This window comes from Nerophis lumbriciformis, linkage group LG21, assembly GCF_033978685.3.
Source record: "Nerophis lumbriciformis linkage group LG21, RoL_Nlum_v2.1, whole genome shotgun sequence".
NCBI lineage: Eukaryota > Metazoa > Chordata > Actinopteri > Syngnathiformes > Syngnathidae > Nerophis > Nerophis lumbriciformis.
In genome coordinates, this window is record NC_084568.2 from 1175560 (window position 1) to 1202745 (window position 27186).

The following is a 27186-nucleotide window of genomic DNA, read 5'->3' on the forward strand; positions in this document are numbered from 1 at the left end:
ATTGTGGACGCCGTCTTTGCTCCACAGTAAGTCTTTGCTGTCGTCCAGCATTCTGTTTTTGTTTACTTTGTAGCCAGTTCAGTTTTATTTTCGTTCTGCATAGCCTTCCCTAAGCTTCAATGCCTTTTCTTAGGGGCACTCACCTTTTGTTTATTTTTGGTTTAAGCATTAGACACCTTTTTACCTGCACGCTGCCTCCCGCTGTTTCCGACATCTACAAAGCAATTAGCTACCTGCTGCCACCTACTGACATGGAAGAGTATTACACGGTTACTCTGCCGAGCTCTCGACAGCACCGACACTCAACAACAACACATCATTTGCAGACTATAATTACTGCTTTGCAAAAGATATTTTTAACCCAAATAGGTGAAATTAGATAATCTCCCGTGGCACAGTGGTTGAAAAACAGCGCAGTACTGTATTTCCCTTTATATTGTGTTCAAAGTGTACAAACATTTACTAAAATATGGACTTTTGTCGAGGCTAGAACCAATTATTTATGTTTACTTTGTTTCCTATGGGGAAATTTTCTTCCCTATACAAACTTTTGTATTTGCGAACCAAGTAAATTGAGGTTCTGCTGTACTGGACACACATTAACACATTTGACTAGTTAATGATGTCAGCTCCTTCGCTTAAACACAAATAAAGTTAATATCTCCCCCCGCCCCCCATATATAATTTGATGTATTTTACCAATCTTGGGTAGTATGACCTCCTCCATGTTCGGAACAGGAGTGGGGTCCTCCATATCTTTGGTCAAATCCTCCTCAGCCTCGTCCTCCTGCTGTCCACGCCGTCTCCTGTGTGCACAAATGAATCATAAAGAAAAGTGCTTTGACGCAGTAGGAATACTTTTAAATCCAACGTACCCCTTCTTTCCTTTCTTCCGAGCTTCAGAGGACAGGGGAGACGGAGAGCGCCGTCTCTTTTTGAGGGGAGTGGACTTGATGTCCTGACACGGAAAAAAAATGTTTTGCTCCAGAAAACATTACGTTAGCTTAAAGACAAACCTGGTCTTCTTGTAAGCGAATGCGCCGACGGAGGACAACAGGTGCATTACTATCATCCACACAATAATCTTCCTCGTTCATCCACTCGTTGAAATCGTCCGTGTCCAGAACCCAGCCAGCATGCACCTGGAGCACACACACACACAATGTATATACTAGCACATCCCTTATTGTTTTATTCCTAATCATTGCAGCAACCTGGCTGTTAAAGTTAAGGGGTTTTGTGAATTCAAACTGTGCGCACCACAGAGCTAGTGACAGTGTGTGCGTGTCGGCAGGACGACTGCAAATGAGGACAGCTCAGCTAAAAGTGTACATACACTTGTAAAGAACATAATGTCATGGCTGTCTTGCATTTCAAATAATTTCTACAACTCTTATTTGTTTGTGATAGAGTGATTGGAGCACATACTTGTTGGTCACAAAAAACATTCATGATGTTTGGTTCTTTTATGAATTTATTATGGGTCTACTGAAAATGTGCTGGGTCAAAAGTATACATACAGCAATGTTAATATTTGCTTACATGTCCCTTGGCAAGTTTCACTGCAATAAGGCGCTTTTGGTAGCCATCCACAAGCTTCTGCTTGAATTTCTGACCACTCCTCTTGACAAAATTGGTGCAGTTCAGCTAAATGTGTTGGTTTTCTGACATGGACTTGTTTCTTCAGCATTGTCCACACATTTAAGTCAGGACTTTGGGAAGGCCATTCTAAAACCTTCATTCTAGCCTGATTTTGCCATTCCTTTACCACTTTTGACGTCATTGTCCTGTTGGAACACTCAAATGCGCCTAAGACCCAACCTCCGGGCTGATTATTTTAAGTTGTCCTGAAGAATTTGGAGGTAATCCTCCTTTTTCATTGTCCTATTTACTCTCTGTAAAGCACCAGTTGCATTGGCAGCAAAACAGGCCCAGAGCATAATACTACCACCACCATGCTTGACGGTAGGCATGATGTTCCTGGGATTAAAGGCCTCATCTTTTCTCCTCCTAACATATTGCTGGGTATTGTGGCCAAACAGCTCCATTTTTGTTTCATCTGACCACAGAACTCTCCTCTTTTTCTTATGGGGAATTCTGCATGACCGTACAAACGTTTTAATTTAGGAACCCTGTTCAATAACCAATAAAGTTCGTATAACGTGGTCCTGGAGAATGCGCTTGTATAGTCTGGTGAAACTTGTGGTTTTTTTTTGAGTGGCACTTCTTAGTTCCTTTACAACTTTTGACGATACCAACTCAAACAAGTCTGCATTGTACCAAGTGAAGAAGCATGTTAACTAGAGATGTCCGATAATGGCTTTTTTGCCGATATCCGATATTCCGATATTGTCCAACTCTTAATTACCGATTCCGATATCAACCGATACCGATGTATACAGTTGTGGAATTAACACATTATCATGCCTAATTTTGTTGTGATGCCCCGCTGGATGCATTAAACAATGTAACAAGGTTTTCCAAAATAAATCAACTCAAGTTATGGAAAAAAATGCCAACATGGCACTGCCATATTTGTTATTGAAGTCACAAAGTGCATTATTTTTTTTTTACATGCCTCAAAACAGCAGCTTAGAATTTGGGACATGCTCTCCCTGAGAGAGCATGAGGAAGTTGAGGTGGGTGGGGTTGAGGGGATAGCGGGGGGTGTATATTGTAGCATCCCGGAAGAGTTAGTGCTGCAAGGGGTTCTGGGTATTTGTTCTGTTGTGTTTATGTTGTGTTACGGTGCGGATGTTCTCCCGAAATGTGTTTGTCATTCTTGTTTGGTGTGGGTTCACAGTGTGGCGCATATTTGTAACAGTGTTAAAGTTGTTTATATGGCCACCCTCAGTGTGACCTGTATGGCTGTTGACCAAGTATGCATTTGCATCCACTTGTGTGTGTGAAAAGACGTAGATATTATGTGATTGGGACGGCATGCAAAGGCAGTGCCTTTAAGGCACGCCCCCAACATTGTTGCCTGGGTGGAAATCGGGAGAAATTTGGGAGAATGGTTGCCCCGGGAGATTTTCGGGAGGGGCACTGAAATTCGGGAGTGTTGGCAAGTATGACTGGGAGACGCAACTGCTCTGTACTTCTCCCTACGTCCGTGTACCACTCCGTTCAGCGGCGTTTTAAAAAGTCACACATTTTACTTTTTGAAACAGATACCGATAATTTCCGATATTACATTTTAAAGCATTTATCGGCCGATAACATCGGCAGTCCGATATTATTGGACACCTCTAATGTTAACCCTCAGAAAATATAGCATGTTTGCTCACCCTCCATGGTTTTTCTGCATTAAGAGGCTCTTCAACGTCGCCGTCCACTTCACTCGATGACAACCAGCTGTCATAACTATTGTTGAGACCAAAGAAAAATGGTGAACTTAAATGTTTGCGTGTTTGTGTTTCCGTGTAAAAATACCTGTCAGGGTGCATGCCCCAGTGTACCAGGACATGGCTTTGTTTTTGCATGACAGGACGCATCCATTCCTCTGCAATGCAAATACATATATATATAAACATAATAATAATTCACTCTTTGCTTTGTTGCATTTAGCGCTTGTATTCACCTTCATCTGTGGATTCAGGGAATGGATATATGTGGTGACTGGCCAGGTCTCTGTCCACCGTAAGTGTGCTCTGCATGGATACAAGCAAACCAGGCACAAACTTTATTATGCAGACTACTTCCCTTTGCACAGGCTCAAAAGAAGTGGAAACATGCTCAATTTAAAAAGGCAGATTTGCAGTGGTGGTGTATAAAATACATTCTTATACCTGGTGCTTGGTGACGATGCCACTGATTCTGCTGGCCAGCGCCTGATCCAGTGAAGGGTCCAGATAAACCACAGCATGTGACATACAGTTGTGCTGGAAAACATCAATTAAAGGGAGTTTTTATTGCGTTTTTTTAATTATTTTTTTTACTTTAATTTCAAGTGTGAATTCATTACCTGTATTAGTGCTTTTTCAATCATAGCAAACATTTCCACGTTCCTGTCTGTTCTTGATGGATTTTGGAAGTCGAACCTCCGCCTGTGAAAGCAGCAAAGTTGAAAAAAAAAAAAAAAAAAAAGGTCTGGTAGTTCCATACTTGCCAACCTTGAGACCTCCGATTTCGGGAGGTGGGGGGCGTGGTTGGGGGCGTGGCTAAGAGGGGAGGAGTATATTTACAGCTAGAATTCACCAAGTCAAGTATTTCATATATATATATATATATATATATATATATATATATATATATATATATATATATATATATATATATATATATATATATATATATATATACACACACACACACACACACACACACAGGTAAAAGCCAGTAAATTAGAATATTTTGAAAAACTTGATTTATTTCAGTAATTGCATTCAAAAGGTGTAACTTGTACATTATATTTATTCATTGCACACAGACTGATGCATTCAAATGTTTATTTCATTTAATTTTGATGATTTGAAGTGGCAACAAATGAAAATCCAAAATTCCGTGTGTCACAAAATTAGAATATTACTTAAGGCTAATACAAAAAAGGGATTTTTAGAAATGTTGGCCAACTGAAAAGTATGAAAATGAAAAATATGAGCATGTACAATACTCAATACTTGGTTGGAGCTCCTTTTGCCTCAATTACTGCGTTAATGCGGCGTGGCATGGAGTCCATGAGTTTCTGGCACTGCTCAGGTGTTATGAGAGCCCAGGTTGCTCTGATAGTGGCCTTCAACTCTTCTGCGTTTTTGGGTCTGGCATTCTGCATCTTCCTTTTCACAATACGCCACAGATTTTCTATGGGGTTAAGGTCAGGGGAGTTGGCGGGCCAATTTAGAACAGAAATACCATGGTCCGTAAACCAGGCACGGGTAGATTTTGCGCTGTGTGCAGGCGCCAAGTCCTGTTGGAACTTGAAATCTCCATCTCCATAGAGCAGGTCAGCAGCAGGAAGCATGAAGTGCTCTAAAACTTGCTGGTAGACGGCTGCGTTGACCCTGGATCTCAGGAAACAGAGTGGACCGACACCAGCAGATGACATGGCACCCCAAACCATCACCCAACCATGCAAATTTTGCATTTCCTTTGGAAATCGAGGTCCCAGAGTCTGGAGGAAGACAGGAGAGGCACAGGATCCACGTTGCCTGAAGTCTAGTGTAAAGTTTCCACCATCAGTGATGGTTTGGGGTGCCATGTCATCTGCTGGTGTCGGTCCACTCTGTTTCCTGAGATCCAGGGTCAACGCAGCCGTCTACCAGCAAGTTTTAGAGCACTTCATGCTTCCTGCTGCTGACCTGCTCTATGGAGATGGAGATTTCAAGTTCCAACAGGACTTGGCGCCTGCACACAGCGCAAAATCTACCCGTGCCTGGTTTACGGACCATGGTATTTCTGTTCTAAATTGGCCCGCCAACTCCCCTGACCTTAGCCCCATAGAAAATCTGTGGGGTATTGTGAAAAGGAAGATGCAGAATGCCAGACCCAAAAACGCAGAAGAGTTGAAGGCCACTATCAGAGCAACCTGGGCTCTCATAACACCTGAGCAGTGCCAGAAACTCATCGACTCCATGCCACGCCGCATTAACGCAGTAATTGAGGCAAAAGGAGCTCCAACCAAGTATTGAGTATTGTACATGCTCATATTTTTCATTTTCATACTTTTCAGTTGGCCAACATTTCTAAAAATCCCTTTTTTGTATTAGCCTTAAGTAATATTCTAATTTTGTGACACACGGAATTTTGGATTTTCATTTGTTGCCACTTCAAATCATCAAAATTAAATGAAATAAACATTTGAATGCATCAGTCTGTGTGCAATGAATAAATATAATGTACAAGTTACACCGTTTGAATGCAATTACTGAAATAAATCAAGTTTTTCAAAATATTCTAATTTACTGGCTTTTACCTGTATATATATATATATATATATATATATATATATATATAGAAATACTTGAATTTCAGTGTTCATTTATTTACACATATACTTGTTGAGTTAAGGGTTGAATTGTCCATCCTTGTTCTATTCTCTGTCACTATTTTTCTAACCATGCTGAACATGATGATGCATTGCTGTGTGGCACGCACAAAAGTGCTTTCATCAAATGCACTAGATGGCAGTATTGTCCTGTTTAAGAGTGTCACAACATTGCCGTTTACGGCAGACGAACTGCTTTAGGGTAGACCAAAACGTGACTGCTGAGTCCGCCTGAATTTCGGGAGATTTTTCGGGAGATAATTTGTCCCGGGAGGTTTTCGGGAGAGGCGCTGAATTTCGGGAGTCTCCCGGAAAATCCGGGAGGGTTGGCAAGTATGGGTAGTTCATCATTACTTGTGTTTATGGGTGTACTTACCAGCCCTGCTCAACTTTGAATTTGTACACAGAGCCCAGGATGTGACACAGTCCCCCGCCTGGTCGCAGGTCCAGGAAACACTGAGTCTGTACGGAGAAATTAGGTTGTTGTTTTTCATTTTTTATTAATGCACACATGTTAAAAGGTCAATTTCAATGTTAATGCCGACAAACAAGGCACTGCAGAAATTAATTAAGAACTACCGGTGTGCCATTTGTTCAGGCCTGGGCAATTATTTTACTCGGGGGGCCAGATTTAGATTAAAAAAGTGTGTCTGGGGGCTGGTATATCTATTTTTAGGAGCACTAATACAAAACCTCACAATAATGATTGAAAGCTAAAAACATTATGACAGACAGCTTTAAAAAACGGAATGGAATTTGAATTATTTTTTACTGAATGAGACACCCAGAATGTGCATGAAAATAAAGAATGTGGGATTTACAATATTAACTACGAATGATAAAACACTGAATATTGACAACATATTTTACAATCAACCGAAACGCAACCAAAATGCAACAAACATAGTGAAAAAAAACCCCACTTATAATCTGAGATATCTCATAGTGACCATAGTAACTAATTAGATGACCATAGTAACTAGTATATGATGCAGATTCCAAGCATTGAAAGACTTAGTATAGTTGAAGACTTCCGGTCATTAGAAAACATGACTACACATCATAATGGCAGCTACACTTTACATCTTAAACATCTAAAAGAATTATTTGGGAATGTCCGGCGGGCCAGATTGAAAAGCTCAACGGGCCGAATGTGGCCCCCGGGCCTTAATTTGCCTAGGTCTTCATTAGTTCAACAAAGACATGTTTGGGGTTTGTGTAGTGTTTTCTGGGCATCTGCAACATTTTTCTTGTCTGGGGAGGCACAGCTTCTTCCAGTGCTTCCTCCTACAAAGCCTCTGCTGCCAGCGAGACTGTGGATTTGTAACTGTTTTTTTGTAGAACCTCTGGAATCCGTCTTTTGTGGGGGGGGTTCTATCACAGCCTGTTACATCAGGCTCTGCCCTATTTTAAGTTTGAGTTTTCTTTGGTGTTTAGTGCTTTAGTTCCTGTCCTGCACTTTTATTTTGGTGGTACTTCCTGTGATGTCGGTATTTTTCTATAACCGCTTCACATCTTTCTCTGAGCCCTGATCCACGCACCTGCTTTCTGTTAGCAATTAGGTCTATTTAAGTTGAGTCTGAACCACCGTTCTTGGTCGGGACTTGATGCATGGATGTACTCCTCGTGGACGCTTCTCCTGCCGCACGTCTCGCTTTGTAAGTTTTTCTGCGTTCCAGCATTCCGTGTATTATTTTTGTAGCCTGTTTAGGTTTTGTTTGTAGTTTCCTTATGCTTCCTAAGCACTTTGTTTTGTGAAATCTCCACATGAAATACTTTAACCTGCACAAAGCCTCCTTGGTTTTCTGCATCCTGGAAACACGTCAATAATCTCCATTAGTGATGGGTTGATGAGGCGTCATGAAGCGTTTCGACACATTGCAAAACTGTATTGATACTGTGTCGATACTGTGTCACTAAATACTGACATCTGCTGGACATTAAAAATCCCTACAGGCAACCTATGGACCGACTCAACTGACACTGATTTGATGCCCTAGTACAGGGGTCACCAACCTTTTTGAAACCAAAAACTACTTCTTGGGTACTGATTAATGCGAAGGGCTACCAGTTTGATACACACTTAAATAAATAAATATATTGTCATTTGTAAGTTACACGTAAGTGTGATTTAAACTAGAATAGCTAAATAAATAAATTTATATATATATATATAAAAAAATGGGTATTTCTGTCTGTCATTCCGTCGTACTTTTTTTTTTTTCCTTTTACGGAAGGTTTTTTGTAGAGAATAAATGATGAAAAAAAAACACTTAATTGAACGGTTTAAAAGAGGAGAAAACACGAAAAAAATTAAAATAAAATTTTGAAACATAGTTTATCTTCAATTTCGACTCTTTAAAATTCAAAATTCAACCGACAAAAAGAAGAGAAAAACTAGCTAATTTGAATATTTTTGAAAAAATTTAAAAAAGAATTTATGGAACATCATTAGTCATTTTTCCTGATTAAGATACATTTTAGAATTTTGATGACATGTTTTAAATTGGTTAAAATCCAATCTGCACTTTGTTAGAATATTTAACAAATTGGACCAAGCTATATTTCTAACAAAGAAAAATCAGTATTTCTTCTAGATTTTCCAGAACAAAAATTTTAAAAGAAATTCAAAATACTTTGAAATAAGATTTAAATTTGATTCTACAGATTTTCTAGATTTGCCAGAATAATTTTTTTGAATTTTAATCATAGTAAGTTTGAAGAAATATTTCACAAATATTCTTCGTCGAAAAACCAGAAGCTAAAATATTTATTATTCTTTACAATAAAAAAATAAAAATAAAATTACTTGAACATTGATTTAAATTGTCAGGAAAGAAGAGGAAGACATTTAAAAGGTAAAAAGGTATATTTGTTTAAAAATCATTTTTAAGGTTGTATTTTTTTTCTCTAAAATTGTATTTCTAAAAGTAATAAGAAGCAAAGTAAAAAATAAATGAATTTATTTAAACAAGTGAAGACCCATCCATCCATCCATTTTCTACCGCTTATTCCAAGTGAAGACCAAGTCTTTAAAATATTTTATTGGATTTTCAAATTCTATTTGAGTTTTGTCTCTTTTAGAATTAAAAATGTCGAGCAAAGCGAGACCAGCTTGCTAGTAAATAAATACAATTTAAAAAAATAGAGGCAGCTCACTGGTAAGTGCTGCTCTTTGAGCTATTTTTAGAACAGGCCAGCGGGCGACTGATCTGGTCCTTACGGGCTACCTGGTGACCGCGGGCACCGCGTTGGTGACCCCTGCCCTAGTATATACAATAATATAAACCAAGTCATTGTATTTCATTTAGGATTATTTCATATCTTCATTTAAATAAAAATATATTTTTATCTTTTTTAGATACAGTCAATAAATAATGTGAACATGTATCATAACATGGAAATCTAAGAGAACGTGTTGTGGATGATTGTGGACTGGGAATTTTTTTAATGTTATTTTTTTACACATTTTTATAAAAAAAAAAAATAAAAATAAAAAGTTTTTCCGACGTATTACATTTTAGACGATTTTTCTTAGTTATTATTTCTCCGGCTGTAGAAAAGAGCCGCTCACAGGGCACAGAGGAGGCGTCAGTGCGACACAGTTGGCGTATCGGTCACGTGACCAAAACAGCTCATGATCGGTCACGTGACTTTCTAAAATCGGTACGCGCACCGACACAGGGTTTTGCTCTATGAGCTCCACGCATGCGCCGATGCATCGGTGTTGCCGGACCCATCACTAATCTCCATCCAGTTTCATTAGTTTTATAGTGATTGTGTGTTTTTTTGGAGGAAGATTTTTGCGTTTAGAGTCTAACACCATAATTCTAAGAGAAATATATTTGACTGTAAAGGAAATAGTTGTCATTAACGAGGTGGTCAACTTTTGTACCTAAAGCCGTGCTGCTCCTTAACTCTATAATCCAGTATTTCTCAAATATACAGTATAACTAAAACTGTTAGTACTTACTAAACCAGGTGTGAATGAATGATGGGTTCCCACTTCTCTGTGAGCACTTTGAGTATCTAACAATAGAAAAGCGCAATATAAAATCTAATCCATTATTATTATTATTATTATTATTATTATTAGACCGCCCCATGTGTAATGTCCGTATCAGTGTTTCCATGCATATTTGTACATAACCAATTGAGCGCCGTTAGTGTTAGCTAATATGCTAACACGTTTATAAGTGTCTGTGTTAGTATTGTTAACTTACAATGGCATTCTTTTTGTATTGTTTCAGAAAATCCTTCGTAAACTCACCAAGCGTCGCTGTGGAGTTATTGAGTCTGTTTAGCTGATTGGAGAGCTAGCTTCTGCAGCTAGTGGGTTCATGACGATGACTTCTGTTTTGTCTGATGAGCCATTTTACTACCGTGCTACACCGTTTGGAAACAATGAAGGTATGTAAATAAACATTTACAGAATCTTTCAGTGTAAATAATTTCGCAACGTATATATTTGCGGTTTATAGTCTGGTGCGGCTCTAAAATTTAGTGGTGTGCGGCTTACATGCACCAGCGCGGTCTACAGACCGGGAAATACGGTAGTAGTATTTAATTTATATTACATCTTCCTTTTCTCCAGTATTGTTTTCTGAATATTTTAGCCTTTATAACATTAGCTAATTTTATGTATAATTACTTACTCTTTGTGTGCTGCTTCTAATTTTATAGCCTAGTTCAGTGGTCCTCAAAAAAAAAAACTTTTTGACCCTTTTTTCTGTCGACTACTCCTCCCACCTTTTTCAACCCACTTCAACCGTTCCTCTTAATCAGGACAAAAAAAAACAGTTTTTTTCAAACTGGAAAAAATTCCCCGTTTTCCCAAAATTCCAGGAATTCCTTAATACTATTTCTCAATTTAAAATGTCACTACTTCATCATTTCTCCACCGATTTGAAAAATTCAAACACCAACCATTCAGAACATGCAAGTCTTTTAACATTTACCAAAAAAATTCCCACTTTTCCCGAAATTTCCATTAAATTCCCATTGAAATGAACGGGACATTTTTTCATCATTTGCCTCTCCCTATGTACCTGTTGCAATAAATATTGTTTTACGAACGAGATTTCTCTATAGCAGTGGTTCTCAAATGGGGGTACGCGTACTCCTGGGGGTACTTGAAGGTATGCCATGGGGTACGTGAGATTTTTTTTTAAATATTCTAAAAATAGCAACAATTACAAAATCCTTTATAAATATATTTATTGAATAATACTTCAACAAAATATGAATGTAAGTTCATAAACTGAACATCAAATCAAGTAAGGCTATTCCATTCATTACAATGCAACAATGCAATATTCAGTGTTGACAACTAGATTTTTTTGTGGACATATTTATAATTGAATCACTTGTTTATTTTTCAACAAGTTTTTAGTTATTTTTTATATATTTTTTTCCAAATAGTTCAAGAAAGACCACTACAAATGAGCAATATTTTGCACTGTTATACAATTTAATAAATCAAACTGATGACATAGTGCTGTATTTTACTTCTTTATCTTTTTTTCAACCAAAAATGCTTTGCTCAGATTAGGGGGTACTTGAATTAAAAAAAATTTCACAGGGGGGTACGTCACTGAAAAAAGGTTGAGAATCACTGCCCTATGGTCCGGAAATGACTGTACATTAGGGTAAACCAGGGGTGCTCATTACGTCGATCGCGAGCTACCGGTCGATCTCGGAGGGTGTGTCAGTCGATCACCAGCCAGGCATTAAAAAAATAGTCCTAAAAATGAGCGATCATAAATCTTCACTATGACGTCACTTTCGTCACTTGATTGACATTCACGGCACCCGAGGGTCTTCTGAGATGACGCTGGCTGCTGCCAGCTCATTACAATTACCGACTGGAAGGCGAGAAACACTTTATTTCAACAGACTCTGGCGCCGTACCTGTCGTCAAAACTCCAAAGACCGACTGCACAGTTGCGCTACCAAAATAAGCGTCTCAGAAAGCTGGCGTGCACAAGCTAGCAAGCTACGGAGTTTGCCGACAATGTATTTCTTGTAAAGTGTATACAAAGGAGTACGGAAGCTGGACAAATAAGATGCCAAAAACCAACCATTTTCATGTGGTATTGGACAGAAAGGAGGACTTTTTTCTCCTCCATTCGAAAATGCGGACGTTTTTAGCACCACTTACTGATTCCAATCAATGCAAGTCATCAGAATCAGGTAATACACCAACTTATATTCTTGTCTTCATGAAAGAAAGGAATCTATATGTGTTAAACATGCCTGTATTATCTTTAAACACCTTAACTTGTTAACAATATTAACTATGTGTTAAACATGCTTGTATTATCTTTAAACACCTTTAACTTATTAATATTAACTATGTGTTAAACATGCTTGTATTATCATTAAACACCTTTAACTTGTTAACAATATTAACTATATGTATTAAACATGCTTGTATTGTCTTTAAACCCCTTTAACTTGTTAACAATATTAACTATATGTATTAAACATACTTGTATTATCATTTAACACCTTTAATTTATTAACAATATGTATTAAACATTCTTTTATTATCATTAAACACCTTTAATTTATTAACAATATTAACTGTGTTAAACATGATTGCATTATCATTAAACACCTTTAATTTATTAACAATATTAACTATATGTGTTAAACATGCTTGCATTATCATTAAACACCTTTAACTTGTTAACAAAAACATATATTTCATAAATAAGTAAATATAAATGATATATATGAATGAGGTAGATCCCCACGACTTGATCAATTGAAAAGTAGCTCACCTGCAGAAAAAGTGTGAGCACCCCTGGGGTAAACCCTGCATCCTCCAGCTACTTGCAAAGTCATTTTTTAAACTTTATACACAGATTAAAATGGTTAATGTATGTATTGCTATGAGGGAGAAGTGAGACTTACTGGTAGTTTGGTGCGGGCAGGACTTGCAACTTGCTTGCCAAATGCATCCTCCTGAAACTGGAGCAGCTGCAGCGTCACAGCAGCCAAAGCCTGACATGATGGAGCGTCCAACACTACAAACTACACAAATACACATTTCAAGTTGGAGACTTTGCAAGGCCACATATTTTGACTTCAAGTTGGAGACTGTGCAAGGGCACATATTTACTGCAACAGTGATGCATGCATTTTTCTACAATATAATTAAAAACAGCCGTTTTTAACTAGTTATCCACTGCTTCGTAACATTTTAGTGTCTATTTGGACTTTGACTTCCATTTCCAGAATGAAGGTAGAAGAGTGAGTCCCCGTGTTTACATTAGAGCCACTAGCTAGCCTCAAGGCTACCTTCTTGTAGTGCTTCCCCAGCCACTGACGCGCCAGCTCCAGCTGGGCTAAAGTATCAGCACTCTCCCAAAACCAGGCTGACGGACTGCTGTCCTTTTTCCGATGTGCGGCGAACACGGAGCTGGTCTGACTTGTCGCCGGAAAGTCGAGGTTTGTTCCCCCGGACATAGCGATAACAAAACACTCCAATCAATGTAAAGCAGGAGAACAACACTGGCTAGCTCGGTGCATGCTAGCTGCGCGGGCTCTCGCGAGAAGACGCGAGATAGACATGTTATAAAGGGTACGCAGCATGGAGCGCGACTGCCTACTGGCGCTGACGAGACGCGGGGCCGCCATCTTGGAGTGGTGATCCGCTCCACTCAGTGCAATTCATTTGGCGGGAGCAATGAACTGTCAGCGCATTTAATTCACCTTACCTCACTGAACATTAGCATTAAAAGACTACAATTGGTACAAAATGCGGCTGCTAGACTTTTGACAAGAACAAGAAAGTTTGATCATATTACTCCAATGGGCGAGGTCGGACCTACGTCACTTCCGCCCTCCAATCCCCTAGCAACGCGGTCGCCATATTGAATTCGTTGAAAACAAACCAGCTCACAGCGAACACAGCATTGACAGAAAAGCCATTTAACGAGGTTTCACGGCATTTTAAACTGTTCTAAATGGCGTATGATTATGTAAATAGTCTTTCCAGTGAGGCTAGGTTAAGATACGAGTTAAAATGTTCTGTAGTTGGATTAAACGACTGCCCTTACCGCCTTCCAGCAGATGCGTGGACTGATAATCCTACACAATGGCCGGACATGGAATTTGGAAATCTTTATGTCTACCTCACAAGCGCACCAGGTCGGTTGTTAGCTTCGGTTGTTATCTAACGAATAAATCACATAAAAATTGTTAAATCACCCAAGGTATGTTGATAAATGATAAGGATGACACGGTGGCTACCAGTATCTGTATATTTATTATATCTGTAGAGAGCTCATTCAAATTCAGTTCAGTATTATGATTTATTATTTGCTGAATTACTGGAAATAGCCTTTATACCGTATGTTATTGTTGTGCAACAACAACAACTTCAGCTGTCGAACGTTATTCAGTAAAAATTCAACGGGTTCAACATTAGCATGGACCAAGTTGTGGTTAAGAAGGTGGATTTTTGTTCCTTATATTTACCAGAAACGAAGTGATCCGAACACACGACCCGGGATTTTGGGGGACTCCAGTGAGAACCGTCCTCGTCTTCCCGGTGTAAAGCTGCGAGCCATTTGTCTCGTCTCTGTGGGCTTTTAGCACGCTTTGGCAGAACAAAACACGACCTTTGTTTTCCCTGTTTCCAGTTGTGGTTTGCACAACCAAAAACAACACAGTTTTTTGGCATTTTGGAGGCAGAATGACGGGTTTAATCAGCGCAGGTCGACAGGTTAAAGAGTAATGGCGACGGTTTGTTTTCAACACCAGTCAGGTTGCTATGGCTCGAAGAACCCGTATGTAGCTCAGTTGCCCGGATGTCGGCCCTGCCCCATACTGGCTCACCTGCACTGGCTTCCTGTGCACTTAAGATGTGACTTTAAGGTTTTACTACTTACGTATAAAATACTACACGGTCTAGCTCTGTCCTATCTTGTCGATTGCATTGTACCATATGTCCCGGCAAGAAATCTGCGTTCAAAGAACTCCGGCTTATTAGTGATTCCCAGAGCCCAAAAAAAAGTCTGCGGGCTATAGAGCGTTTTCTATTGGGGCTCCAGTACTATGGAATGCCCTCCCGGTAACAATTAGAGATGCTACCTCAGTAGAAGCATTTAAGTCCCATCTTAAAACTCATTTGTAGACTCTAGCCTTTAAATAGCCCCCCTGTTAGACCAGTTGATCTGCCGTTTCTTTTCTTTTCTCCTCTGCTCCCCTATTCCTTGTGGAGGGGGGGGGGCACAGGTCCGGTGGCCATGGATAAAGTGCTGGCTGTCCAGAGTCGGGACCCGGGGTGGACCGCTCGCCTGTGCATCGACTGGGAACATCTCTGCGCTGCTGACCCGTCTCCGCTCGGGATGGTGTCCTGCTGGCCCCACTATGGACTGGACTCTTACTATTATGTTGGATCCACTATGGACTGGACTCTCACAATATTATGTCAGACCCACTCAACATCCATTGCTTTCGGTCTCCCCTAGAGGGGGGGGTTACCCACATATGCGGTCCTCTCCAAGGTTTCTCCTAGTCATTCACATCGACGTCCCACTGGGGTGAGTTTTTCCTTGCCCTTATGTGGGCTTTGTACCGAGGATGTCGTTGTGGCTTGTGCAGCCCTTTGAGACACTTGTGATTTAGGGCTATATAAATAAACATTGATTGATTGATTGATTGAACACCACTGATTTTCACGCGGTTTGGATAGATAGGTCTTTATTGTCATTGCACAAGTACAACGAAACTTTGTTTTCAGCACAAACCCGTTCAAAATTAGACAAACAATCAGTGTACAGGGTTACAGAACAGGAACGCTGATGAGTCGCCACAAGGCGCCTTGTAAAAGATGGGGAAAAAGGTAAAACGTTGGGGAAGGATGAGTAAAAAAATACAATCTAGACTGTGCTCTTAAGGGGGCCCAGTCTGGAGTGGGGAAAAACCCTCTATAGCAAAGCACATGTACATATTACAACATACATCTCCAGTGCGGCCGCAGTACTCATGGACTTAACAAAAGCATTTGACACAATTAATCATGATATTTTAATACGAAAATTAGAACGATATGGCATCAAAGGTTTGGTATTGAATTGGGTAAGAGGCTATTTAACCAACAGGAAGCAATATGTGAAGATGGGTGAAAATATGTCAATACAGCTAGATATATCCTGTGGTGTACCCCAGGGATCAATACTGGATCAATCTTTATATAAACGACATTTGTAAGGTTACAAAGGACTTAAAGTTGGTTTTATTTGCAGACGACACAACTGCTTTCTGTTAAGGAGAAAACACACAGAAGATAATACAAATAATAACAGAAGAAATGAACACATTAAAAAGATGGTTTGACAAAAACAGACTATAAATGTGCGCTACATTCGCTAACCGTGTTACAAAAAAGATCAGTTAGAATAATACATCATGTTGGATATAGAGAACACACAAACCCTTTATTGAGTCAAAAATATTAAAGTTCGGTGATTTGGTAAAATTGCAAACAGCTAAAATGATGTACAAAGCAAACTATAACCTGCTACCAAAGAATGTACAACAATTCTTCTCAACTAAAGAGGAGAAATAACCTTAATAACCTTAGAGGAAAAAATAATTTAAAACATTTATATGCACGTACAACACTTAGAACTTTTAGCATATCAGTATGTGGAATTAAATGATGGAATGGATTAAGTAAAGAAGTTAAAAATTGTACTGATATGATCCAGTTTAAGAGGTTGTTCAAAATAATAGTGCTTACAGAGTACAAAAAAGAAGAATTATGAGAAATACATCCAACCTTATTGGAAATAAGATATTCTTCATCTCAGTATGTTAATCATCCATCCATCCATCCATTTTCTACCGCTTATTCCCTTTTGGGGTCGCGGGGGGCGCTGGAGCCTATCTCAGCTACAATCGGGCGGAAGGCGGGGTACACCCTGGACAAGTCGCCACCTCATCGCAGGGCCAACACAGATAGACAGACAACATTCACACTGACTGAATTAATTAATTAATTACATATTACAAAACTGTTGTATACTAATTCATAGATGTTATTTTATTATATAAAAAGGTCAGTAAATGATTCTATATATTTGTAAACGCTTTGAAGTGGGAAAGGGGTAGGATTAAATAAGCTTTGCTTCTTCCTACTCCTTTTCGGGCATGATGTAAAATGAAATATGAAATTGTGTGATGTATTATGATGTAAGTGTGTTCATGTTCCAAATAAACTAAAGAAAGAAAGAAAGAAATGCAGCTGGGATATAAACCAGCGTTTTTTGTTTTGCAATTCCTATTAAGGAAAAGATACACTGGCCAAAAAAATAAGTTTTTTCCCCCGTTAAATTATTTATTAATATTCGATGTGTGGTTTTGATTAAAAAGCGTATATGCTCTTCAAAACACAAAACCGCTTGGACAATTGCTGTCAACGTTAATTCGCTAGATGGCGGTCGTGTGCGCCACTATGGAAACAGGGAAGATGAAGAAGAAGTCACGTGAACAGGAAGTAGACGAAAATAAAAGCCGACCGCTAAAAACAACGCCCAGAAAGAACTAGACGTGTAAAAAGATCATTATAAACTATGTTCAATGAAGCTCTCTCGAGTTGAACGTTGTTTTTAATACAGCTTTATAGGACATGTGAATCACTTTTGAGCACGCCCTGGTAAAAAGGTAAGGATATTATTTGTGTTTATGAACAAAAAGAGATTTAAGTCTCATATATTATCATTCTTAGAGGAGCCAGACTTCCCACAATCAGTCTGAGAAGTTACTTAAATGTAAAGTTGTAACAATCAGAGCTTGGGAACAAGGAAGAGCAGACATTTCCTGAGTGGCGCAGTACTCTCAAGACTAAACTGTTTGTAACTGCAGCCATCATTCACTTTGCCCTTTTACGTGGGCGAACGATCCAAGTGTCGACTTTATTGACACCAGTGCCGTATCGGTATTGTTTTGATACGAGCCTGATGAGATCGATATTACATTTTTCCGTTTGTCACAAATATCTGTTCTTGTTTTGTTGTGTTGAATGTACATACCGTTTACAAACTGGGAGTAAATAATAGTAGCCGTTATTTGCTCCATCCATCCATCCATCCATTTTCTACCGCTTATCCCCTTTTTATTTATTTTTCTGATTACAATCATGAACAAGAAATTGAAGTCAAAATGAACAAAATCATTAAATCATCTAAAAAATGTCCAAGTAAGGAATGGTATCGTTAATACTGACCCTGTATTTACTTGGTATCAGATCAATACCAAAATTATGGAAGTAGAATTGTCTCACATCTATCTATATATATATATATATATATATATATATATTTATTTGTGCATCTGGTTTGTGGGAGGAATGTCTCATCGACACAAAAGCAAAAAAATGATCCACATATGCAAATTTAATACAAAAACAAAATCAAGCATATTTATATTCAAATCTCAAAAATATATTTACAAATGCACATTTATTTATACAAATTCTTGATTTATTTGTACATCACATATTTGTATTTAGAAATTGTATTTGTATATATTTTCAAATCTCAAAAGTATATTTACAAATACGGGTTTATTTATACAAATTATTTATTTGTATATTTATTAATATAGGCATATGTATGAATATCATATTGATTATATATATATATATATATATATATATATATATAATAATCAATATGATATTCATACATATGCCTATATTAATAAATATACAAATAAATAATTTGTATATATATATAATCAATATGATATTCATACATATGCCTATATTAATAAATATACAAATAAATAATTTGTATAAATAAACCCGTATTTGTAAATATATTTTTGAGATTTGAAAATATCATATTGATTATATATATATATATATATATATATATATAATCAATATATAATCAATATGATATTCATACATATGCCTATATTAATAAATATACAAATAAATAATTTGTATAAATAAACCCGTATTTGTAAATATATTTTTGAGATTTGAAAATATATACAAATACAATTTCTAAATACAAATATGTGATGTACAAATAAATCAAGAATTTGTATAAATAAATGTGTATTTGTAAATATATTTTTGAGATTTGAATATAAATATGCTTGATTTTGTTTTTGTGTTGAATTTGCAGATGTGGATCGCTTTTTTTGCTTTTGTATCGATGAGACATTCCTCCCACAAACCAGATGCACAAATAAATGTGACCTACACACTCCCCTGAACAACCAGCAGAGGGCACTGCAGCCAGAGCGGTCTGGGTCACAGAGCATTATATGCAAAATGCCCGGAGTTCTCTGCACAAAAAACAATCCACGTCTTTACAGAGAGAACGCACAACGGGCCTGAGCTTGCTAACTTTAGCGTTGTATTCGCGAATGCTAATTTATCCAGTCGATCTGAAAGACTGCTAGCTGCTTATTTTATTGTATCAATGCCATTTAATGATCTTGTCTTGATGTAGATACTGATCTCTTATCAGGCTGTAGTGCCCTCTGCTGGTTGTTCACATGCATACAACATGATGCATCACACATACATGCATACAACATGATGCATCACACGTGCATGCATACAACATGATACATCACACATACATGCATACAACATGATGCATCACACATACATGCATACAACATGATACATCACACATACATGCATACAACATGATGCATCACACGTGCATGCATGCAACATGACACATCACACATGCATGCATGCAACATGATGCATCACACATGCATGCATACAACATGATGCATCACACATGCATGCATACAACATGATACATCACACATGCATGCATACAACATGATGCATCATGCATGCATGCATACAACATGATACATCACACATGCATGCATACAACATGATACATCACACATGCATGCATACAACATGATACATCACACATGCATGCGTACAACATGATGCATCACACATGCATGCATACAACATGATACATCACAATTTCCAGTTTCTCTATTCAGTATGTTGGAAAAGGAGTAGGAAGAAGCAGAGCTTATTTAATCCTACCCCTTTTCCTTTACATAGCAGTTGCTAACACTTTTGTTCACTTACTGTTCTCAATTTATTCCCAATATACTCCACACCTAATATAAATAAATAAATAATAATTGGTGAAGTAAGTTATATTTCATATTGTGGGATGAGTAAGATTATCTAGAAAATGAATGGATGGATGAAATAAATTCAGAATGTTTATCTTCTTTGTACTTTGTAAACACTTTAAGTTTGAAGAGTTTCTTGAAGTGGATCATATTAGTACATTGTTTGATTTCTTTGCTTAATCCATTCCATCATTTAATTCCACATACTGATATACTGAAGGTCTTAAGTGTTGTACGTGCGTACAAATGTTTTAAATTACATTTTTCTCTAAGATGATATTTCTCCTCTTTTGTTGAGAAGAATTGTTGTACATTATTGTGTAGCAGATTATAGTTTGCTTTGTGCATCATTTTAGCTGTTTGCAAATTCACTATGTCGTGGAATTTCTGTATTTTCTGTTCAACAAATAAAGTGTTTGTATGTTCTCTATAGCCAACATTATGTATTATTATAACTGATATTTTTTGTAAGACCGTTAATGAATGTGTCAGGTTCAAACACTGATGACATCTATTAAACAGACAAAGAAGCAATGAATTAAACAGAGACAGAATTAAATTTGGCTCAATGAGGAGAAACGCGTAGACCTGTACCCTTGTACAGTGTCCCACCACGCTCTGGCGAAAGATTGTACGCCTCCTCTTTTATTTGGGCTTTACCCGATTATATGGTAACAGCTGTTTCTAAGGGAAGGGGGTCATAAACAGCCTTCGCCTTTGGTTACAAAACAGTTCAAAGAAAAGGTGCCTGGGGGGGGTCAGGTCCTGCTTCCTCTCCGCTTTGTAGATCTCGGGTCAAGACAAAATCTTCCTGTGGATTACATTAGTTTATTAGTTTAGTTTATTATTCTTTGGTCAATGGTCAACAAAATAAACAAACAGTTGTACATTCATAGATTGAAAAAAAAAAATGTTGCAGACCGAAAGGGTTTAGGCTGAAGTTGAACACTTATTGCGCCTAACCCTATAACCGATGTCAAGTACAAGATGAACTTCTGAAAATTATGAAATGTCCTTTGTACAACATATTATAAATACACATTATACACAACATAAACACAGTTAAATTATATACACAGGAAAGGCATGTGAAATATCCTTGTACACGTGTTAGTTAAACCTTTGTAGCAATTTATATACTATATACAAACAATTATACTTCCATTATTATTTATATCCCACATTTAGTATTTTAATCAACATTGATCATAGTATTAACTACTGTGTTGATATATTTTTTCAAGGCAATGGTCTTAAAGTGTTTTTAAATGTGTGAATGGAACTGGAACATTTTAAGGAATCATCCAAGCTGTTCCACAGTTGAACCCCCCTGACAGAAACACATCTACTTTTTAAGCTCGTTCTTATGTTATGTACATCAAAGAAACCGACACCTTCATGTCGCTTCCCATCCCACACAGTGGAGTTTTACAAGCCTTTTGATTGGTAAGATCAAAGACAGCTTTTGTCTGCTCGCCGGGAACTCATTAAAACACAAAGTTTTGTGATAACTTAGATACAGTTATTCTGACCGAATGAAGTGTACTTTTGTACTTATCCATCCATCCATCCATCTTCTTCCGCTTATCCGAGGTCGGGTCGCGGGGGCAGCAGCCTAAGCAGGGAAGCCCAGACTTCCCTCTCCCCAGCCACTTCGTCCAGCTCTTCCTGTGGGACCCCGAGGCGTTCCCAGGCCAGCCGGGAGACATAGTCTTCCCAACGTGTCCTGGGTCTTCCCCGCGGCCTCCTACCGGTCGGACGTGCCCTAAACACCTCCCTAGGGAGGCGTTCGGGTGGCATCCTGACCAGATGCCCGAACCACCTCATCTGGCTCCTCTCCATGTGGAGGAGCAGCGGCTTTACTTTGAGCTCCCCCCGGATGACAGAGCTTCTCACCCTATCTCTAAGGGAGAGACCCGCCACCCGACGGAGGAAACTCATTTCGGCCGCTTGTACACGTGATCTTGTCCTTTCGGTCATAACCCAAAGCTCATGACCATAGGTGAGGATGGGAACGTAGATCGACCGGTAAATTGAGAGCTTTGCCTTCCGGCTCAGCTCCTTCTTCACCACAACGGATCGATACAGCGTCCGCATTACTGAAGACGCCGCACCGATCCGCCTGTCGATCTCACCATCCACTCTTCCCTCACTCGTGAACAAGACTCCGAGGTACTTGAACTCCTCCACTTGGGGCAAGATCTCCTCCCCAACCCGGAGATGGCACTCCACCCTTTTCCAGGCGAGAACCATTGACTCGGACTTGGAAGTGCTGATTCTCATCCCAGTCGCTTCACACTCGGCTGCGAACCGATCCAGTGAGAGCTGAAGAACCTGGCCAGATGAAGCCATCAGGACCACATCATCTGCAAAAAGCAGAGACCTAATCCTGCAGCCACCAAACCAGATCCCCTCAACGCCTTGACTGCGCCTAGAAATTCTGTCCATAAAAGTTATGAACAGAATGGGTGACAAAGGGCAGCCTTGGCGGAGTCCAACCCTCACTGGAAACGTGTCCGACTTACTGCCGGCAATGCGGACCAAGCTCTGGCACTGAGCATACAGGGAGCGGACTGCCACAATCAGACAGTCCGATACCCCATACTCTCTGAGCACTCCCCACAGGACTTCCCGAGGGACACGGTCGAATGCCTTCTCCAAGTCCACAAAACACATGTAGACTGGTTGGGCAAACTCCCATGCACCCTCAAGGACCCTGCCGAGAGTATAGAGCTGGTCCACAGTTCCACGACCAGGACGAAAACCACACTGTTCCTCCTGAATCCGAGGTTCGACTATCCGGCGTAGCCTCCTCTCCAGTACACCTGAATAGACCTTACCGGGAAGGCTGAGGAGTGTGATCCCACGATAGTTATAGCACACCCTCCGGTTCCCCTTCTTAAAGAGAGGAACCACCACTCCGGTATGCCAATCCAGAGGTACCGCCCCCGATGTCCACGCGATGCTGCAGAGTCTTGTCAACCAAGACAGCCCCACAGCATCCAGAGCCTTAAGGAACTCCGGGCGGATCTCATCCACCCCCGGGGCCTTGCCACCGAGGAGCTTTTTAACTACCTCAGCAACCTCAGCCCCAGAAATAGAAGAGTCCACCACAGACTCCCCAGGCACTGCTTCCTCATAGGAAGACGTGTTGGTGGGATTGAGGAGGTCTTTGAAGTATTCCCTCCACCGATCCACAACATCCGCAGTCGAGGTCAGCAGAACACCATCCTCGCCATACACGGTGTTGATAGTGCACTGCTTCCCCTTCCTGAGGCGGCGGATGGTGGTCCAGAATTGCTTCGAAGCCGTCCGGAAGTCGTTTTCCATGGCTTCCCCGAACTCCTCCCAGAGGCAAAAACTCGGACTTTTGTACTTATTTCTACACAATAACTCAGATTTGGTAACACTAGCAAGCAGTAGAGAATATGAAGTGATTGTGATGTTGGACTGTAATAAATACACACAAACTGCAGTTATGACGCCTGAAAACCATCAATCTTAAAGTAAATTCTTCTCTCCAGATCCTGCAAGGCCATGGGCGTCCACGGTCTTACGACCTTTGTGGAGGGGAACAGACTCTTTCTTCTGGACGTGCGGTTCAGAGACAGCCGCCTGGTCATCGACGGCAGCAGTCTGTACTTCAACCTCTATTTGAAACACGGCTTGGACCGGCGGCACGGAGGAGACTACGACGCCTTTGCCTGCGTGCTGTGTCAGTTCCTCTCAGCCCTGGAGGCCAGTAACATCCAGCCTTACGTGGTTCTGGATGGAGGTAACTGCCATTAAAACATTTCAAGTACTTTCTATACCCACTAGGGTTGTACGGTATACCGGTACTAGTATAGTACTGTGAAACTAATGAATCATATTCGGTACTATACCGCCTCACGTCGTGACATTGCTGGTTTTACGAGCAGAGGAGCATGTTCGGCAGCGCACACACACAGAGTACTTACAAGCAGACACAGTGTGTAGACAGAAAAGGGAGAGCGGACGCATTTTGGCCTAAAAACTGAAGATAAAGGTGAAGTTCTAACACTGAAACACCCTCAGGAAGAGGTGCTTTAAGACATCCATCCGCAGTCAAAAGTGTTTTAGCTACTTCTAAATCACTAATCCTCGCCTCCATGGCGACAAATAAAGTGAGTTTCTTACAAGTACCGTTATCACTGGAGGGCGAGGAATAGCTAAACATGCTTCTCTACACACCGTAGGAGGATACAATAGCTCACCGGCGTCACAATGTAAACAAACGCCATGGGTGGATCTACACCTGACATCCACTGTAATGATACCAAGTACAGGAGCGTATGTAGTCGATACTAATCGATATTTTTTTAGCATCAAAAAATATTTTTTTATTTAAAAAAAATCATATGATGTTTATAAACTCAGGGAATACGTGCCTGGACACATGAGGACTTTGAATATGACCAATGTATGATCCTGTAACTACTTGGTATCGGATCCATACCTAAATGTGTGGTATCATCCAAAACTAATGTAAAGTATCAAAGAAGAGAAGAATAAGTGATTATTACATTTTAACAGAAGTGTAGATAGAACATGTTGAAACAGATATTAAGCAGATATTAAATGAACAAGTGGATTAATAATACATTTTTACAGTTTGTCCTTTATAATGTGTACAAAATAATAGGTGTATAAATGACACAATATGTTACTGCATACGTCAGCAGACTAATTAGGAGTCTTTGTTTGTTTACTTACTACTAAAAGACAAGTTAAATTGTATAACAGTGCAAAATATTGCTCATTTGTAGTGGTCTTTCTTGAACTTTTTTGAAAAAAAGATAGGTTTTTATTTATATTTATAATGGATTTTTGAATTGTTGCTATTTTTAGAATATTTAAAAAAATCTCACGTACCCCTTGGCATACCTTCAAGTACCCCCAGGGGTACGCGTACCCCCATTTGAGAACCACTGCTATAGAGAAATCTCGTTCGTAAAACAATATTTATTGCAACAAGAACATAGGGAGAGGCAAATGATGAAAAAATGTCCCGTTCATTTCAATGGGAATTTCATGGGAATTTCGGGAAAAGTGGGAATTTTTTTGGTAAATGTCAAAAGACTTGCATGTTCTGAATGGTTGGTGTTTGAATTTTTCAAATCGGTCGAGAAATGATGAAGTAGTAACGTTTTAAATTGAGAAATGGTATTAAGGAATTCCTGGAATTATGGGAAATTTTTCCAGTTTAGAAAAAAACTGTTGTTTTTTTGTCCTGATTAAGAGGAACGGTTGAAGTGGGTTGAAAAATGTGGGAGGAGTAGTCGACAGAAAAAAGGGTCAAAAAGGGGTTTTAAAAAAAACGGGAATTCTGAGAATTCCTGGAATTTTTTTGGTACTTGGAAAAAAAGTAGTTTGAATTTCCAGGATGAGTGGAATATGTTGAAGGTGGGATGGAAATGGTGGAAATTTGAAAAAATGGGCAATTCATTTTGAATGTGAAAAATGTCCCGGGAAATCTGGGAATTCTGAAAAATTTGGGAATTTTTGGAATTTGTCAAGGGAAAGCCCGCGTTCCCCGAATATGCTGAACAGTTTGAAGTTGGAACGGTTTGAATCGAATAAAAAAGTGTGTGTGTGTGTGTGTGTGTGTTTCTTTGCAATTTTTTTTTAAAGGTTCTTGAAAATTAGGAACCGATTTAAAATTGCAATAAATAAAAATGTGAACCTCTTTTATGGAGCACCCTTCTGAGCTAAAATAATAATAACAATGACTTATTGACCTGCTGCTTGTGTTCTCTCAGGGATGGACCCCAGCTACAAGAAGATGGACACTCTGCAGCAGCGTCTGCAGTCCAAGATAAAGGAAGCGGAGAACATGTCCCAGGGCCGCAATGGCTCCGTGCTCCCCATCCTGACCAGGGAGGTCTTCATTCAGGTCCTCCGTCATAGGGGGGTGCCCCTGGTCCAGTGTCCTGCTGAGGCCGACTGGGAGATCGCCTGTTTGGCTCACCAGTGGAAGTGTCCGGTTCTCAGCAACGACAGTGATTTTTTTATTTTTGACCTGCCAGGTATGATGAGTACGAAACCCAAAAGCAGTGAAGTTGTCACGTTGTGTAAATGGTAAATAAAAACAGAATACAATGATTTGCAAATCCTTTTCAACTTATATTCAATTGAATAGACTGCAAAGACAAGATACTTAATGTTCACACTGAGAAACTTCATTTTTTTTGCAAATAATCATGAACTTAGAATTTAATGGCAGCAACACATTGCAAAAAAGTTGTCACAGGGGCATTTTTACCACTGTGTTACATGGCCTTTCCTTTTAACAACACTCAGTAAACGTTTGGGAACTGAGGAGACACATTTTTGAAGTGGAATTCTTTCCCATTCTTGCTTGATGTACAGCTTAAGTTGTTCAACAGTCCGGGGGTCTCCGTTGTGCTATTTTAGGCTTTATAATGCGCCACACATTTTCAATGGGAGACAGGTCTGGACTACAGGCAGGCCAGTCTAGTACTCGCACTCTTTTTTACTATGAAGCCACACTGTTGTAACACGCGCCTTAATAATAATACCTGGGATTTATATAGCTTTTTTCTAAATACCCAAAGTTTACATGTGTGTGTGTGTGTGTGTGGGGGGAGGGCTGGGGGAGGAGGGACGATAAAAACAACTTTATTAGAAAAATAAGAAAATAAAAAAAATAAAAAAATAAGAGACGCCTTGGCATTGTCTTGCTGAAATAAGCAGGGGCGTCCATGATACCGTTGCTTGGATGGCAACATATGTCGCTCCAAAACCTGTATGTACCTTTCAGCAGTAATGGTGCCTTCAAAGATGTGTAAGTTACCCATGCCTTGGGCACTAAAACACCCCCATACCATCACAGATGCTGGCTTTTACACTTTGTGCCTAGAACAGTCTGGATTTCCGAAAACAATTTGAAATGTGGACTCGTCAGACCACAGAACACTTTTCCACTTTGCATCAGTCCATTTTAGATGAACTCGGGGCCCAGCGAAGCCGGCGGCGTTTCTGGGTGTTGTTGATAAATAGCTTTGGCTTTGCAT

General features: G+C 39.4%; 2 protein-coding genes across 2 annotated transcripts in view; one reads left to right on the forward strand and one right to left on the reverse strand.

Moving 5' to 3' along the window:
* The window catches only part of LOC133621252 (SWI/SNF complex subunit SMARCC1-like), a 42869-nt gene extending 29343 nt beyond the window's left edge, over positions 1 to 13526 (reverse strand). The window contains exons 1-11 of the mRNA XM_061983257.2: positions 13289 to 13526; positions 12902 to 13021; positions 6360 to 6445; positions 3965 to 4046; positions 3789 to 3881; positions 3581 to 3650; positions 3433 to 3502; positions 3288 to 3363; positions 1017 to 1142; positions 876 to 958; positions 700 to 806 (exon numbers count right to left, since the gene is read on the reverse strand). Coding sequence (XP_061839241.1) covers positions 700 to 806; positions 876 to 958; positions 1017 to 1142; positions 3288 to 3363; positions 3433 to 3502; positions 3581 to 3650; positions 3789 to 3881; positions 3965 to 4046; positions 6360 to 6445; positions 12902 to 13021; positions 13289 to 13456 — 1081 coding nt within the window. The 5' untranslated portion in view covers positions 13457 to 13526. The remainder of the gene's footprint in view (positions 1 to 699; positions 807 to 875; positions 959 to 1016; positions 1143 to 3287; positions 3364 to 3432; positions 3503 to 3580; positions 3651 to 3788; positions 3882 to 3964; positions 4047 to 6359; positions 6446 to 12901; positions 13022 to 13288) is intronic.
* aste1b (asteroid homolog 1b) overlaps positions 7546 to 27186 on the forward strand; it is a 33034-nt gene continuing 13393 nt past the window's right edge. Inside the window, exons 1-4 of the mRNA XM_061983258.2 lie at positions 7546 to 7641; positions 10234 to 10393; positions 23656 to 23906; positions 25912 to 26178. Coding sequence (XP_061839242.1) covers positions 23669 to 23906; positions 25912 to 26178 — 505 coding nt within the window. The 5' untranslated portion in view covers positions 7546 to 7641; positions 10234 to 10393; positions 23656 to 23668. The remainder of the gene's footprint in view (positions 7642 to 10233; positions 10394 to 23655; positions 23907 to 25911; positions 26179 to 27186) is intronic.